Below are 16,945 nucleotides of genomic sequence, written 5' to 3' on the forward strand. Positions count from 1 at the left end.
GCCGGGAGCAGAGGCCGGTGACTGTGCCCAGGTCCCTGCTGGCTGGACACCTCCCCCTCCTCCGTGCCCCCTGTGCACGGCTGGCCCCCACCCCTCCTCCTGGCCCCCGGCTCCAGGGCCGCCTGGGGGCCACCCGGCCCGGCCTGGCTCTACCCCGTCACTCCCGGGTCTAGCCGAGGCACACATCCGCCAGCCACTTAGGTGGGAGCGTCCCCGGGGATGTCAGGTCCTCGTGACATCGTGTCTCATACATGGTCCCTCCTGAGGCCACCCTGTGGCGGTCAGGGGGCCCTCCTTCCCCGTGTGGTGCCGCCCTGAGGGAATGTGCCCGCGGGGCCTTCCTACTCGCGCGACGGCTGTGGGACGCCCGCAGGGGCCCATGGTCTGCTCAGGGCCAGCAGACTGAGGTGCTGCCAAGGTCTGACGGCCCAGAGTGGCTGCTGTCACCCCCAGCGGTGGGGGTGCGGGGATGATCACATGGGGCCGGCCCAGGGCGCGCACCCCCGCCGCCACACAGCCCGGGTCAGCCTGGACTCGAGCGTGGCCCCGGGGGCCAGGGTGGGGAGCCCCTCGGTTCCTAACGGCCGCCCACGCCCCCCCCCCCCCCCCCACGGGAAGTTAGGGTAGGGAGGCGTTCAGGTGCCGGTTACCGGGTGGAGCTGGCTCGCTCGGTTCACGTCTAATTACATGTGGCTGCCGCAGTTGCTAAACATAAATCACAAGCATTTGACCACAATTACGGTAATTACGTCCCTATGAGAAGGTCAGCAAAAATGACCTCGGAGGGGAAGCAGTGTGACAGCAGTGACTCCGAGGCCAGGGCGCCGAGCGGGAAGGCATGGGCCCACGCGGGAGCCTCCCCGGGCAGGGGCGCCTGCACTTCTTACCGGGTGACAGGGGGCAAGGCGCGGAGGGGGATGGGCCGGGTCCTGACATTTTCCGGGAGTGTCTGGTTCCGGGGGCGGCTGACTCTTGGGTGAGCAGGTTCAGATGACAGGAGCGACCGCCAATGCATGCCCGATAACCTTAGGCCTGGGCAGGGAATAAAAGCGCCTACGCGGGCTCGTCCTCGGGGAGCACGCTGGGGAGACAGGCCCCACGCGGCCTGAGTCGGGCCTGCGGGGCCAGGCTTCGGTCACCCACCAGGGATGAGGCTCGAAGCTGAGGTTGCCCTGAGAATCGAGGCACCAGCCACTTTCCTAGTCACCCAGACTCAACCGAAACAGACCTGGCCCCACGGCCCGTGTGACCCCGAGCGGGCGGGGCCGTGTCCTGCGCCCGTCCCAGGACATGCGGGTGCCCTGACGGCCGCTGCCCGGTGCCGTGGGTCTGCCTCCCGAGGCCCGCCCTGCGCAGGGGCTGCAGCCCGGGAACGCATCGTACAAACGAGGCCAGGTGGCACCTGGTAGACGTTTTTTGATGAAGACACGTGACCAGTGAAGCTTGATGCTGGCCTGACCTTGGGCCACAGCCTTGTCCCTCCCCACACTCTCCGGCGTGGACCATGGGGTGGGGCGGGTGGCCCCCTGGGCGAGCATCCTGCCCTCCCCACAGTGTCCACCTGCTGAGTTGTGCTGGGGCTGCTGGCACCGCTGCTCCCATGACAGAGCCCGTGGAAGGCACCTGGCCCCTTGGCTGCTGTCACCTGGGGGTGGCGGGGGGCAGGCAGTGTCCCTCCGCAAAGTCCCTCCTCGTCTTTGTGACTCCAGCAGGTCCGGGTCCTGCACCTTCCGCACCCCCTCTGCTGTTGGAGGACAGTGCGTGTGGGAAGTCCCCAAGTGTTGCTCCGGATGCCAGGATGCCCAGCTCCTTCCAGCTGTGCGTGGGGGGCAGTACCGCTGTGGCCTCCTGCTGGTTTTAACTGGAGAAATGCTCACTGGGACGTGACCCCAGCCATCTGAGGATGGGCACATTCCAAGATGCCCTTACTGCCAGGAAGACCCCACATGCCTGCTGGCAAGGACCCTTCTGGTTCAAAATCGATCCCATGGGGGTTGCTTTGCCCTTGACCAGGCCCTAGCAGGTGGCGTGTGGCAGCTGGTCACTGGGCAGCCTCAGACAGCCATGCCCACCCCAGGCCCAAACCTAACAAGCCCCCTCAGAGCCTGACACCACAGGCACCGAGGACCCATTTATGGGGACATTTCACTGCCGGGTCAGGAGGGTCAGCAGCCCCACTGTGCCAGGCACACAGGTGCCCAGCAGGCCTTGAGCTTCGCTGAAGCACAGACCTCCCCAGGAGCTGGGCAAAGGCCTAGGAACCTGTTCTGCTGCTGTGGCCTCACCCCATGGCTGGCTGGTGGCTCATCAGGAGGAGGGAAATCTGGAAATTCCTGCTTCAGAGACCTTCAGGAATCCAGAGGTACCTGTGTCCCCAGGAGGGAGGGCCTGTCACAGCGCCTTAGGTCTGACAGCAGCAAGGCCAGGCCCTGCCCAGGATCCTGCTGGACTCGTCCAAGAACACCACCAGGTGAGAATGGGTCCCTCAGCCCTTGTTTTTAATGAGTGGACTTACTGTTTTAGGCTCATGAGAAAAACCAAGTAGACCGCGTTGGCTGCGCGGCTGCTCAATCGGTGAGCTCATGCAGCAGTCTTCCAACGGGAGGCTGTGACTGTCCAGTCCTGTATGAGTTCTGTGGCTCTTGACAGCTGCGCGTCCTGCATGCACCGCTGCAGTGGCCCAGTTTTAGGGAAGCGGACCTGGGCACAGGTGCTTGGCAGTCCTCCAGGTCGCGGGGGCTTGAACCTAGGACGGAACCAGAGATGGCCTCTGCCCGTTGGCCCCGTGGTCACCAGGGGCTTCTGAAACCTTGTGAATCATCGCTCCGGCCGGTAGCACTCAGTCTTGGCATTTGTGACATGACGGGGTCCTAGAGCAGCCCCTGCTCTTCCCCAGATCCCGACGACCTTAAGGGGCAGCCTCTTTACCACAGGCAGCACTCGGGTGTGAGTTGCTGCAGAGCCGCGTGGACACGGCTGTGGGTAGGAGGTGGTTGCAGGTTCCTCTCCCCGGGGCCCTGGGTGGTGGTTTCACTTCACCCACTTCTCATAGCACTTCTGCACCCGGGGACCTGCAGGGAAGGGGCAGGCACTGCAAAGCGGCTGTGGGGAGGGGTACAGGAGTCCTCAGCCTCCAAGCTGCCCCTGGGCCACAGGGCGACATCCCTTCCACGACTGGGCTGGACCCCGGGGGGGCGGAACCTACCCAGTCCAGGGCTTCTCCAAATGGATCCCTCGGCTGTCAGCACGTTCAAGGGGTCGGGGCCCCCGCCCGCCCTGCGGGTTCACCAGGCCGCTCTCAGTTCCAGCTGTGTGGGCGCCTGCAGATGAGACCTCACCAGAGGTGACAATTCCATCCCTACAACCAGTGACATTTCTAACTCTCTGACCAAAGAGTGCAATGTGCAAAGCAACAGGCGGAAGAGGTCACTCCCCTCCCCACAGTCACTTGACATTCCTCCTGAAACGTGTCCCGGCTGGAGAAGAAATGCGACGATAGGTCAGTGTTCTCCACCACCTGATGCTGTTCGGGGCTCCGGAGCTCAGCTCCACACCAGAGAGCTTTAGGCAGCAGGAAAGCCTGCTTTTGTGAGCACAGAGGTGGCTACACAGAGCGCTATGGCCCCTCATTCTGCCGGTAGAGCCCCTTGGCCCTTCCAGGATGAGGAGCAGGTGGGATGGCACACCTGAGAGACTGCCATCCACCCTCCAGCCAGGCCCAGCCCCGGCCCCGGTGTCGGCCCCAAGCCCCAGGAGGACACCTTCCCCCAGGGGCTGGGGCCGCCTGTGCTCCTCCTGTCTCCCCTGCTGGATGTTAGGCCCATGGTGGCCCCAGTGACTCGCTGGTGAAGGAAGGCATGCTCAGCACACTATGCTCACCAACTTACCATGCGAGGTCCTTCTAGAACAAGGGTCTCCGTGGGAGGTTTTGCACGCAGGGGGCATTTGGCAATATCTGGAGATGGTATGGGTTGCCAAACCTGTGAGGTGGTGGGGCTGGGGTAGTGACATCTAGAGTCTAGGGGCCAGGATGCTGCTAAAATCCTACAGTGTGCGAGAGGGTCCCCAGGAAGAATCAAGCAAGAAGTTAGTGAAGCAGGTAGGAGACCAAACTGCAGGGACGAGCAAGCAGAGGTCGGCAGCGATGCTCACGACCTGGGGCAGCAATGCTCACGACCTGGGGCCAGTGACGCTCGGGAGGCTCAGGACCTGGGGTCCCAGTGATGCTTGGGATCTGGGCCCAGCGACCGTTGGGATGCTCAGGACCTGTGGCCCAGCGACACTCATGACCTGGGGCAGCGACCCTTGGAATGCTCATGACCTGGGACCCAGCGACACTCATGACCTGGGGCAGCGACCCTTGGGATGCTCAGGACCTGTGGCCCAGTGACACTCATGACCTGGGGCAGCGACCCTTGGGATGCTCACGACCTGGGGCCAGTGACACTCGGGAGGCTCAGGACCTGGGGTCCCAGTGATGCTTGGGATCTGGGCCCAGCGACCCTTGGGATGCTCAGGACCTGTGGCCCAGCGACACTCATGACCTGGGGCCCAGCGACACTCATGACCTGGGGCAGCGACCCTTGGGATGCTCAGGACCTGGGGCCCAGTGACACTCATGACCTGGGGCAGCGACCCTTGGGATGCTCATGACCTGGGGCCAGTGACACTCGGGAGGCTCAGGACCTGGGGTCCCAGTGGTGCTTGGGATCTGGGCCCAGCGACCCTTGGGATGCTCAGGACCTGTGGCCCAGCGACACTCATGACCTGGGGCAGCGAGCTCGGGAGGCTCAGGAGCGAGGGGCGGGTGCTCAGAGCCCACGGTGCGCTCACCAGTGAGGCAGCCGCGCCCGCACCTGCAGCTGGGCCTCCCCGCCCACGCGGCCCGCAGACGCGCAGGAGTCGGAGCCTCTGCAGGGCGCACTCAGACGCTGCGAGGCCCGATGCCCAGGGCACCCCTGATGGAATCCGGCTGGTCCCTCAGCGGCCCCGTGGCCGTTCCCGGTCCGTCTGCGCGCTGGGGTCACGGCCTTGCTGCGGCCGCGGGCCTCTTCCCCTCCCGCCCCCGCCCCGGCCCCGCCCCGGCCCCGCCCCGGCCCCGCCCCCTTAGGGACGCAGGGCGCGGGGCTCGGAGCGCGCGCTGGGGGCGGGGCTCCGGCGGGGGCGGGGGCGGGGCGGGGCCAGAGGCGGCCCCGCCCCCCAGCTGAGCCGGGACCCGGCCCCGGGGCTCGCCCGGTTCAGACGCTCGGGCGGCGGCGGCGCGTGCGGAGCTCCGGGCGCGGGTCCGGCGGCTGCAGCGGCGCGGCCGGGATGGGCGGGATGGGCGGGCGGCCGCGCGGGGCGCGCGGGGGGCGCACGACGTGACTCGGGCTGGGAGCCCCGCCCGCAGGGTCTGCTCGGCGCGCGGACGCGGGGTCGGCGGCCAGGCCGGAGCCGGACATGCGGGGCGCGGCGCGGGCGGCCCGGGGGCTCGCGGGGCAGCTGCGGGCGCGGCCCCCCGCCCCGGGCCCCGGCCCCCCGCCGCCCCCGGCGCCCCCGGCGGCCCCGGCGGCCCCGCTGCTGCTGGCCGCGCTGCTGGCGGTGCTGCTGGGCGGCGCGGGCGCGCAGTACTCGAGCGACCTGTGCAGCTGGAAGGGGAGGTGAGTCCGCGCCCCCCCCCGCCCGGTCCCGGGGCTCCGGCCGCCCCCGCCCCGCCCCCGGGCCTAGAACAAAAGGGCCCGCGGCGTCCGGGCGCCCCGTCGAGGAACCCCGGGGGAGGTGCGCCCACCCCGCCGTGCGGCCGGGGACACCTGCGCGGGGCCGGGGACACCTGCGCGGGGCCGCTGCGCGCGGGCCGCCTGAAGGTCAGGGCGCCCTTGGCAGCGCGCGCCGCCCGCGACCCCCCCACGCCCCCTCCCGCGCGCAGCGGGCACCCGCTCAGGCGCCACGAGCTGAAGGGGGTGCAGGTCACCAGGGGGCGGCGCGGGGCGCGCAGGCTCAGCTCGGGTGGGAGCCGCCCCCTCCCCTCCCCCCTGCCCCGCGCGGGCAGCTCGCGCCCGGGAGTTTGCAGCGGGAGCTGCCCATCTGCCCGCCCGGCCCCCAGCTCCTCGTGCTGGGCCATCACGGGGCGCTTTGGAGCCAGGACAGCCTTTCCGAGAAGGTGGGGGCCGCCCCGCGGCTCCCCTGCTCACCGCTCCGCACCCTCCACCCCTCCTCGTGGGTGCTGCGCCCCGGGCGGCCGCGGTGGCCTTCCTCCTCCCTGCAGGCAGCGGAGCCCGGCGGTGGAGGGAGCTTGGGGCCATGAGCCGGAGCTCTGGGGGAGGGCTGGCCCGGAGAAGCCTGGCGCCAGCACAGCGCTGGCTAGGAGCCTCTGACTCTGACACACTCTTTCAGGGCTGCCCTTCCCCCCCCCCCCCCACCCGCGCTAGTAATTAAACTCCGTGCTTTGCAGCTTCTGCTGGATGAATCAGTGCACCCCCAAACTGAGGTCTAGGGCATCCTGCTTCAGTGGGTCGGAAACAAGCCCAGCCCCACACAGGGAGCCCGAGTTTCCAGAGCAGGAGCTGACATCCTTCCAGGCCCTCGGAGGCCTATACACCCGGACGGGATGCGTCTCCCGGGGCTCGAGCAGGGCACCAGCTCCTGGAGCAAGCGGGTGTCTGCATCCATTTTTCTACCTGGAGAAGCGGAGCTGCTTGCCTGACTGCCTCCCTTCTCTCTCCACCGTTGCCAGCACACCCCTGATCCTGGACTTGCTCCGGCTGTCCCCACTCAGCCCACAGCCAGAGGCGGGCAGACAGTGGCCGCAGAGGCTGCCGCTGTGGGATCTATGGGATCCGTAGGGAAGACAGGGCCCCCCTTTCGTCGTACTCGCTGCCGCTGTGGCAGCTGTCAATGCGCCTCGCAGCTCCGCCGACAGGTCCTTGCTGCAGGAGCCTGGGTGCACAGATTTGCCGGCTGACCCCCAGAACATTTATGACTCTTTATGAGCTGTTCTAAAGACAGCACAGGGTGGTGCGCGTCCTGATACGCTGGGCGGGTTCTGCTCCCCCGATAGGAAGGGAGTCGCTCTTTATGACACCGTCTACTCACACTCGACAGGCCGAAATGCGTTTCTGGGTGTTTCCAAGCAGTGAAGCAGGAGGTTTTGCAATCCGTGTCCTGTGTGCCGGGGCAGGACAGCGCCCTGATCTTTACGAGGCTGCGGTTGTAAAGATGGACCATGAACTTTCCCACCGCCGTGGGCAGGGCTCATGGCTCCATCACACCCGGGCCAGCCCTCCTGCTCGGCGGGGAAATGAACACTGACCCAGTTACCGCAGCCTCCGGGGTCTCTCTTGATCCCCCAGGAGACTCCCCAGGAATCCTGACTTTAGAGCACAAGCGCTCATCCTTTCCTCCTGCTGCTGCAGGTGAGCCTGCAGAGAGTCCTGTGTCAATTTGGAATTTGCTGTCCTTTCCGTGAAGGCCCCCCCAGTGTGGCCACCTGGGCAGTGACACTTGCAAACTCTTTTTTTTTTTTTTGAATAACGCAGAACCCAGTTTAAATAACCTGAGAGCAATCCGTGTTCTCAGCTCCCTGAGGCTGCCTAGAACCGCAGATTTTTCTGTTCTCTTCAGCTTCATCACATCAGAAAGCAGTTCTTTTATTTTTGTCCGATAAGCGTGTCCCTTGCTTGCATGCTGTGTGAAAATCATAAATGCCACCCTCAGTGATGTCACAGATGTGCACATTTTTGCACCGCCAGCAGTTTTGCACAAACAGAAGTTTTTTCGGGTTTGCTGTGGCGCTGGAACACCGAAGCGAGAGATTTGACCAGATTTTCTGGTAAGAACTAGACAGACTGAGTCCTCGACTTCGATAAAGACCCCGTGGGTGGGACCCCAGGCTGACCCCACTCTTGCACAGCACACGCTGCTGGCCTTCACGCCAACACTCTGTGTCGAGTGCCTCGCTGGTCTCTTGGTCTCAGTGCTTCGGGGGAACACAAGGGGAGACTGAGCGGAGCGCAGGCTGGCCGTGGCCCCTGGGACGGGCGTACACCTTCCTCCGGGGGCCAGCGAGGACACTGGGGAAAGGGCGACGTAACGGGCACCTTATTTCTTGTACGTCCACCTCCATGTTGTTCCTGGTCCTCTTTTAGTCGAGGACTTATGAATAAATGGAGCCAGGCGTACCCCGCAAGATGTGCGGGGCGGTACGTGCGGGTGGGGGCAGCAGCCCAGCCCGCAGACGCAGGTCTGCTTCCCCCTGGGCAGCCATGGCTTGGCCACCTGTCCCCGCCAGCATTCCCTCTGCCCTTGCCCACGACCTCCCCAGCCCCCCCCCGCACTGCTTGGATTAGGGTGACTTGGTGAGAGGGACCCAAAGCCTCCTGAATGAGCTTTCCTTCCCCTGGAGCCCCCGGGGCCTCCCCCCACCTCCCCCAGAGAGGGAAGTGGAGCCTCGGACAGGATGGTTTTTATGGGAGACAGCATTGAGGGTTGGTGTCTGGGCACGGGGCAAGTGTCCAGCTGCCCCTGGAGGCTGGAGACAGGAGAGGAGGGACACTATGATAAAGTTTGTTTTGGCTGCCTAAGAGCAGAGCTGATTATAGTCATCTGTGCCAACCACTCACCATTTAGTCTAATTTTTTCACACAACACTGTAATTATGCTCATCCACACATATGTGTCAGATGAGCTTATGTGAGTTTTATTTGACTGTAATTTGTAAGTGTCCTGCGTGTGCGGCCCTGGTGGGCGTCTGAGGCTGGGCTGGCTGCTAGTGACCCAGGGCCTCGTGGGGGCGGGGGCGGGGAGTGGGGTTAGGAGGGGAGTCACCTCCTTGACACCTCCCTCTGATGTGGTCTGCAGGATGACTGTGCAGCCCCAGCCTGCAGCTGGCCCTCGTATGAAAAGTGAGGTTTTTAAGAGCCCAGAGCATGAGTCACCAACAGTAAATGCAAACCATATGTTACGTGTTTTCTCCTCCGTAGAAAGGGTTTCTGGTAACTCGCTCAGGCCAGGGCGCTGAGTATAGCATTGTTTATTGCACATAAAAATCCCAAGAATGTGGGTGAACCTGTCCGAGATCTGATCAGAACCAAATTTCATGTAATAGAACTCTGGGTGGAAGTCACCGGTGCGGTGCCAGGCGACCCGGTGGGCATGACGCCACCGTTTGCCCGGGTGGACACTCACGTTCAGACTGGGGGCTGGGGAATCTTTCACGCTTTTGATGGTTTCAACGTCTTGAAAACACCACGTAATGACTTGACTGCAGACCTGTTTCACCCAGAGCGTAGCACGCCTCACTTTTTCCTATTTGGCCTTTATTGGGAGGGAGATGGACTTGGGCCTCCGAAGCCTCGCCTTGGGAAGCGGGGCTGTCTGTCCACTGCTTGTCTCTCCTGTGGCTTCTCCCTGCGTCCTCTGTGTGTCTCTCCCGTGCGGGGCCTCGGCCCTGCTCTTGTATTTTGATGATATTCAAGTTTATTTTTTAAAATAACGGGCAATGGCAGGGTCTTCGGGGATTTAAAATTTTTTATTTATCTGAGAGCACCTGGGGGGCTCAGTCGGTGGAGGGTCTGCCTTCGGCTCAGGTCATGATCGCAGGGGCCTGGGACAGAGCCCCGCATCTGGCCCCCTGCTCCCCGGGGCGTCTGCTTCTCCCTCTCTCTCTGCTCCTCCCCCTGCTGTGCTCTGTCTCTCTCAAATAAATTAATTAATTAAATTTATTTTTTCTCTAAGACTTTATTTACTTGAGAGCGAGAGAGTGGGAGAGAGCAGGAGGCGGATGCTTCACCGGCTGAGCCTCCCCGGTGCCTCAAGGTTTGCAAATGAATGAAAAAGCCATCCGGTCATCATTTCAGGGAAAACACAAACACGCTAGTCTGTGAGGTGCTGAGGGCAACACTCGCCAGCAATGCACCGCCCCTCAAATTGCTTTCGTTCATAATTGGTTTATTTATTTTTTTGAGATTTTATTTATTTATTCATGAGAGACACACAGAGAGAGGCAGAGACAGGCAGAGGGAGAAGCAGGCTCCACGCAGGGAGCCCGACGCTGGACTCGATTCCGGGACCCCAGGGTCACACCCTGGGCCGAAGGCGGTGCTAAACCGCTGAGCCACCCGGGCTGCCCCATAATTGGTTTAAAAGCTACTCTCTGGGCCAAGGGCATCTGCCCTCGCTCCTGGAACCGGGATCGGTGCCCTCGTTCCCATTCTAGAAGATCCCCCTTCCGGGGTCCTTGGCTCCGTGATGCAGGGCGCTCAGGCACCCGGGCGCCCCCCGAGCTGCAGGCCAGCAGGTGTTGAGAGGGGCTGAGGCCCACTTGCCGACGCGCTCACAGCCATCTCCCCATGACCTCCTGGGATGGGCCCGCCGGTGGGGTCTGGCCATGGCATCCGGGCGCAGGGGGCTGGGCGCAGGGTCCAGGTGCGGGGTCCGGGTGCGGGGACCGGGCAGGGGGCTGGCAGAGGGGGCCGCAGCCTGCAGGCGGGTGAGGGGTGGTGCGGGGACCTAGGCCACCGGGGGGGCGGGGGCTGACCTCAGGTGGGGCGGTGGCCCTGGCTGACGCGTGTCCCCTCTGCAGCGGGCTGACGCACGAGGCCCACAGGAAGGAGGTGGAGCAGGTGTACCTGCGCTGCTCCGCGGGCTCCGTGGAGTGGATGTACCCGACGGGGGCTCTCATCGTCAACGTGCGGCCCAACACCTTCCCGCCTTCTCGGCACCTGACTCTGTGCATCAAGCCCCTCAAGGACTCCTCGGGGGCCAATATTTATTTGGAAAAAACTGGAGAACTGAAGCTGCTGGTGCGGGACGGGGACCGCGGGCCGGGCCAGGTGCGCTGCTTCGGCTTCGAGCAGGGCGGCCTCTTCGTGGAGGCCGCGCCCCAGCAGGACATCAGCAGGAGGACCACGGGCTTCCAGTACGAGCTGACCAGCCGGCACGCGGAGTCGGACCTGCACACCCTGTCAGGTGGGTGGCGCACCCCGGGGTGGGGGCGGCTGTGGGCACCGTGGGGTTCGGATGCGCCCAGTGGTCGGCAGGGACAAGCACACCCTGGACTGGCTACCGTCCCGGCTCCTGGTGCTCCTGTGCTGGGAGCGCGGGTCCTGGGTTCCGGAGGCGTTTTGTGGGTGCGTGTCATCAGGGCGACCCCACGTGGAGCAGAGACACCAGCAAGCTGCCGGGAGCGGGGCTGTGGGCCCCGTGAGTGGCCCTTGGGGAGCCTCCTCCTCTGCAGGGCCCCCCGGGGGTCCCGTGCTGGAGGGGCCGTGTGCGCCTGGGGCTGTGGGTCGGCTGTAGATGGTCCGTCAGGTTTTGTTTGGAGGCAGGCTTTGCAGGGCCCTGTGCGGAGCGTGGTGTTGCTCACTGAGCAGCACCAGAGGCAGGGATGGAGGAGGAGGGGTGGCCTCAGCCCTCACGTGGCATCGGTCCTGCCCCCCGTGCCGCAGACCTGCGCAGGCAGAAGTCCTTGTCGTCAGACGCCAGGCCAGGCATCCTGCTCTCGCTCCCAGGCACAAACGACCTCACAGGCCCGGGTGTGCGGGGACACCATCCGTGTCAACTCCGAAGCTGGCTGGAAGCAGGGGGGCGGGGTGAGCTTGGCTCCAGGAAGGCCACTGCCCAGGTGACCCAGGGGGGATGGGCAGGCGGGGCCTTGCCGACACCCCACAGAGCCTGGGGTGGCCCCAGTACGAAGCTGAGCCGGCCTCGCGGGTGAGGGCGCCACCGCAGAGACCCCCGGGGTCCCCAAGTGCGCTCTCATCTCCACCTTTCAGTAAATTAGAGATCTGATTGGAGCAAAACAATCTGCTAGGATTTGAAATGCAGACTCTCCCCCTGAAAGTGAGTCCACGTTTTATTGCTCATGGCTCCGATCTGTCTTCACGACTTTTAGTCTCTGAGTAAACTGGTCTGTTAGAGAACTTGGCTGCGGGGTTGTCTAGGCTGAACCGTGACCCCCCCACACCTGACTGTCCAGGTGGGACCTTGACCCCCCCCCACGTGCCTGACTGTCCAGGTGGGACCCTGATCCCCCACCTGCCTGACTGTCCAGGTGGGACCCTGACCCCCCCATGTGTCAGCTGCCCCCCCGCTCCCCCAGGCCAGGGGCCCGGCCAGGACCCCTGCTCAGGACGGTGGCATGAAAGCTGCTGTATTTGTCAGGATCTGAATGAAATTCTCACCTGGAGAGTCTTTCTGTTGGTCCCCAGCTATGGGGTGGGTGGGAGAGCCGGGGGGGGGGCTCCTAGAGATAAAGTCACAATAACAACAAAACCTGAGAAACTGAGTCACCACATTCGGTGTCTCTGAGTAGGGGCAGCCGGCCGAGGGGGGACGGGAGGGACGTTCCTCCGAGGGGGGCAGGGCCTGCGGCCACCGGTGCCCCGGGCTGCCTGCTTTCATCGGGGGCGGCCCCTAAGCCCTTAATGCCCGAGGAATGGGCACGTAATGTGGAATGTCCGCACCAGCCATCTGGCGGCTGTGGTGCCCGCGGGGGGAGCGCCCGGGATGGGCCGGGGCTGGGACGTCGGGCGTCGGGCCCCGGGTGGAGGGGCCGCCTGCCTCCCGCTGACTCATAGCATCTAGTTTGTGCTGAGGACGGAGACGCTCCCCGGGGGGGACGCGTGTGAGCCCGGGCGCTGCCGCCGGGACTGTCGTGAGGGCTGTCACCTTCGTGCACTTGCCTGGGAGAGGCAGCCGCTCCCCGGGCGCAGGCCAGGGGCGGGGGGCCGGGGCTCGGGGTGTAGCCATCACACCGCGGGCGGTGGGACCCGCACCCCAGGACCCCCTGGGTCCCCGCACCACCAGGAGCCTGCGCTGTCCAGGGGCCAGGGGCGGATGGCCGGGGGGCCCTGCCTGGTTGTAGGGGCGCAGACCGGCCTCCTGCTCCCTGGGTCGCCTGGGGCAGCCACATCCACGGTTTGGGGTCTGGGGTCTACGCAGGTTCCTGGAGCCCGTGAGGTGGAGGACGGGCCCCTCCCTTACAGCTGCGTTGGATGAGCAGGGGCAGGGATGCCCACGGGGTGGGCAGGTGGGGGCCCCCGGCTAGGTTTGGGGGTGGGTCTGGAGGGCGGGGGGTGAGCAGCCACGTTCACCAGTGAAAGAAGCCCCATTATGTCCCGGAGACAGAAAAGGAGGGAGAACTGAAATTTTTTTTTTCTACGGATCACTTCGTGTCCTGCCCTGGGTTCTCTGGCCCCGTAATTACTGGGTGATTATTTGTCATCTGGCGCAGCTAGGGGCGTTTTGGGGTGGAAGGGAGTGGCCTCCCCCTGCGTCCTCCCTGGGGCAGCGGCCGGGCCATGGGGCCATCCTGGGGCCACACCAGCGGGTGCCTCAGCTCGCCCCGGCCCGGTCTGGGGGTGTTCCCCGCGTCCCCCAGCAGCGCTGCGCCCGCCACCTGTCACCGGCTGCCCTGGCAGGCGTCCCCATGCACGTTCCCCTTGGAAACTGTGTCCACCGGGCATCCGGACCCGGGCAGCCCCGCCGCCAGCCCAGCCTCTCCCCTGCCAGGGCCGGACGCGAGGGGTGCTGCACGCCCCCTTCCCTGGCACTGCCGGCCTCCCTGGTCCCCACAGCAACCCCTGGTCACCGCCATGACCTATTTTCTTAAGCTCATTCCGTGCGCATTCCAGGGGGACCCTCCTGAGACGTCCACACCTCAGCCCCCTCCTCCGGAGGAAGCGGGGTCCCAGCCGGCCCATTGGCCACCCCCTCCGCGTCTTCCCCCGCCAGGGAATGAGATTCGAAGCGCCCGAAACCAGCACATTCCACAGCCTTTACGAGCCCAGCTCTGATTGATAATCGTTTCCAGATTGCTTCTCTTGGATTTTCCAAGGAGGCGACCTGCGCTTTGTAAAACCCACAACGACGAGGGGAGACCCCAGGGCGGCACCTTGTTAGCTCGGCCGTGGTGGCTCGTGGAGCTCCTGGCAGAGGTTCTGGGGGCCACAGAACCCCGGCCGCCACCCTGCGGCGCCCGCGACCGGCTACTTTGCCCTTGGCGGTCGGCCGAGGTCCCGGGGCCTGTGTCCACGGAGAGGGTGCAGTGGTGTGCTGACACCCCTTGGGGCGCTGCGTGGCCCGGCCCCAGGGCCTGCCGTGGCTCCTCATCCCGGGCGAGGGCTCGTGGGACGCCAGGAGCACCGGTGACGCTGGGAGGTCTCACGTCTGCTGCGTGTCCCTGGCCCTGCTGCCTCTGAGCGGAGCTGGGCACCTCTGCCCCCTGCGGGGCTGCGTGCGCGGCCTCCTCACTCCCCACCGTGTGGCGTAGGGGATGCCCCGTGGGTCACCCTCTTTTTGAAGAGGCCTGAGGCTGGGAGCACAGAGCCATAGTGCCCAGGTGGGCAGCAGTCCTCGGGATTTGGGGCTGGGCGGGCGGGTGCCCGGGCCTGTGGGCGGGCTGGACGCGTCCCACGGGTCATGCTCGTGCTGCAGCGTCCCCCAGTTCCCGACCACCCGGTGGGAGCAGCTGTGGTGGGCGGCCGGCGAGCCGGGCCCTCCCGAGCCACATCCACCCCGCCGGGGGCAGGACAACAAGCGCTCAGAAAGTCCCGTCCACCCCCCGGGACCCGGGCGTCGGGAGGCCTCTCTGGGCCCCTGGACGGCTCGCCCGGTCAGGGCTCATGCGGGCAACCGGTCAGCGTGTGGACAGGGTCAGCTGGGCCCGGCGAGCGCCAAAGCCACGGGCATCGAGAGCGAACGGCCGCACTCCCGCGAGGCTTCAGCTCACCTGCCCCGGTGCCAGGCCCTGTGGCCGCCGCGTCCGGAGTCAGAGGCCTTGAAGGCCACATACAGTGGTGTCCCAAGCGCAGGCTGGCTGGGTCAGAGGCGCCTGGTCTGGGGGCAGAGTGGCCGGGGCCTGGGCTCCGCCTCCCCGCAGCCTCTGGAGGAAGTGGGGGTGAAGGGTGGGGTGAGGGCCAGGCCGGGGCAGCAGGTCACAGGCGGGAGAGGAGGAAGCCGGCCTCACTGGGCGGCGGCCTTGCCCGGGACGCTATTTGCAGGCAGGTCTGCAGGAGCCCACAGCCTCTGCGGGCAGGTGTGCCCTCCCTGGGCGCCCGCGGCTTCAGCGGCCCTGCTCCCCCACACGGCAGCTGTGGCCTGGGCGGGCTCCGCACTTGGGGTGTCGCGTGTAGAAGGAGCAAAGGCGGCATCTGCCGGGCTGGGGTCGGGACCCGCGGGGCTGCTTTCCCGCTGGTGACAGCGCAGGAGTGGTTTACGCGAGGGTCCCCCGCCCGCTGCGCCCGCGAGCCGCTCTTCCTCGGGGCCACCCTGCCCGTGCCACTCCCCAGGTCATGGCTCCCGCGGGACCGGCGATCGTGGATGGGGTCTCTGCTCACACCCCCTCCCCCTCCTCTCTCCCCGCAGCCCCCTGCCGCCCTTGCAGTGACGCGGAGGTGCTGCTGGCCGTCTGCACCAGCGACTTCGGTGAGTCCTCACGTGGCCTGGGAGACCTTCCGGGGGGCGGGGAGCTGGGGGAGGAGCCTGCCGAGGACCCTTGGGGGCGCTCTGCTCCCCGTTGTCATAGTTACAGGAAACCGCAGCCGAGTGACGTTTGTCTACCGGGGTGGGGGGGACGCGAATGGAAGCTCGGAGAGGGTGGGCATCCTGCTGGGGCAGCCGCGGAGCACTGCCCTCCAGGCACTGACGCTCGCCGCACCCGAGCCCGTCCTCATCGGGTCCCCGTGGGCAGTACAGCGGGGGCCCTGGCCTGGGGGGGCAGGGGCTCACGACGCTGGGGCTGGACCGGCGCTGAGCGCCCCCAGCCCCGAGGGCCGTTCTGGGCACCAGCCGGGTCCTGGCTGTGGGCCTGCGTGTGTCCCGGGCCTGCTCAGCAGCTCCTGCCCCCTCTGCTCCGGCCCCACTGGACGTGGAGCTGCCCCAGGTGTCGTGCATTTGCCGCGGTTACTTGTCCCGTCCTGACTGGAACCGGCGCAGGGCATGGTCCCTTCCCTCGTTGCCCCCGTCCCAGGGCTGTAACCCGGACCGAGCCAGGGACAGTCCCCAGGCGGCCTCACGCGCGTGGGCTATTCCCCGTACCAGGGTCCTGGAGTGCGGGGTCAGGGCCAGCCCTGGCGCACTTGCCCCTGGCGACCCACTGACCCCGTCTCCTTGCCCCGCAGTCGTCCGAGGCTCCATCCAGAACGTCACGCACGTGCCGGAGCAGCAGGAGTCGGCCATCCACCTGCGCGTGAGCCGCCTCTACCGGCAGAAGAGCAGGGTGTTCCGGCCGGCCCCGGAGGGCGGCGGCTGGCGGGGGCGGGTGGCCACGCTGCTGGAGTGCGGCGTGAGGCCCGGGCGCGGCGAGTTCCTCTTCACCGGCCACATGCACTTTGGGGAGGCCCGCCTTGGCTGCGCCCCACGCTTCAAGGACTTCCAGAGGATGTACCAGGACGCCGAGGAGAGGGGCCTGAACCCCTGCGAGATGGGCAAGGACTGAGGGGCCGCCCCGGCGGGTGGGGCCCGGGCCCGGCCAAGGACTCCCCGGCTGGTGGGAAATGTTGTAAAATGCAAACTAAGTTATTATATTTTTTGTTTTTTTAAAAAGAAACGTCCATAGGAAACAAACTCTGGTGTCTTAAAATGCCTCGTGAGCCGTTTAGTGCTATTTCCCACAAGCCCCTGAGGTCATCACGTTGGGCGCAGCGTCGGGGGCCACCCAGGCCGTGGCTGCACAGGACGCCTGGAGCCAGGGCCATTCCGAGCTGTTCCCTACGACAGAAATTCACGGAGCCAAATACTTAGTTTCTGTTTTGTGTTTCAAAGAATGGGCTTTGCGACCCATGATCTCTCAGGGGCTACACTGTTTCCGTTCCAGAGAATAAAGACCAGCAGCTGCAGGAAGAGTGGGCGGCCGTCCGCAGCCCCGTGGGGGGCGTGGGGCACCTCGCGGGCCGCATCCCGGCCTCTCCCGCGCTCCGCACCCCTGCAGGGGCCCCACGGCCGCGGCGCTCTGGGCCTTCCACCAGGG

The 16,945-nt window shown here is 65.7% G+C and overlaps 1 protein-coding gene and 1 long non-coding RNA gene across 3 annotated transcripts; one reads left to right on the forward strand and one right to left on the reverse strand.

Annotated features, from left to right (window-relative positions):
• Window positions 1–650: 650 nt before the first annotated feature.
• LOC140607365 (uncharacterized) lies at window positions 651–5,003 on the reverse strand. The gene is made up of 4 exons (XR_012009435.1): window positions 3,206–5,003; window positions 2,516–2,746; window positions 888–2,366; window positions 651–705 (listed from the first exon to the last, which is right to left on the reverse strand). It is a non-coding gene; the product is annotated as an uncharacterized lncRNA (long non-coding RNA).
• Window positions 5,004–5,424: 421 nt separating this feature from the next.
• On the forward strand, window positions 5,425–16,542 carry METRNL (meteorin like, glial cell differentiation regulator). 2 transcript variants are annotated; one of them, XM_072782133.1, is made up of 4 exons: window positions 5,425–5,639; window positions 10,559–10,944; window positions 15,343–15,402; window positions 16,098–16,542. In XM_072782133.1, exons 1-4 carry the CDS (start codon window positions 5,440–5,442, stop codon window positions 16,412–16,414), a joined length of 963 nt encoding a protein of 320 aa, XP_072638234.1. In that variant the 5' UTR covers window positions 5,425–5,439; the 3' UTR covers window positions 16,415–16,542. The 2 variants fall into 2 exon arrangements, with proteins under 2 accessions (XP_072638234.1, XP_072638235.1); XM_072782134.1 differs by lacking the exon at window positions 5,425–5,639 and adding an exon at window positions 6,454–7,807.
• The last annotated feature ends 403 nt before the right edge of the window (window positions 16,543–16,945 follow it).

The sequence above is a fragment of the Canis lupus genome, chromosome 16 (genome assembly GCF_048164855.1).
Source record: "Canis lupus baileyi chromosome 16, mCanLup2.hap1, whole genome shotgun sequence".
NCBI lineage: Eukaryota > Metazoa > Chordata > Mammalia > Carnivora > Canidae > Canis > Canis lupus.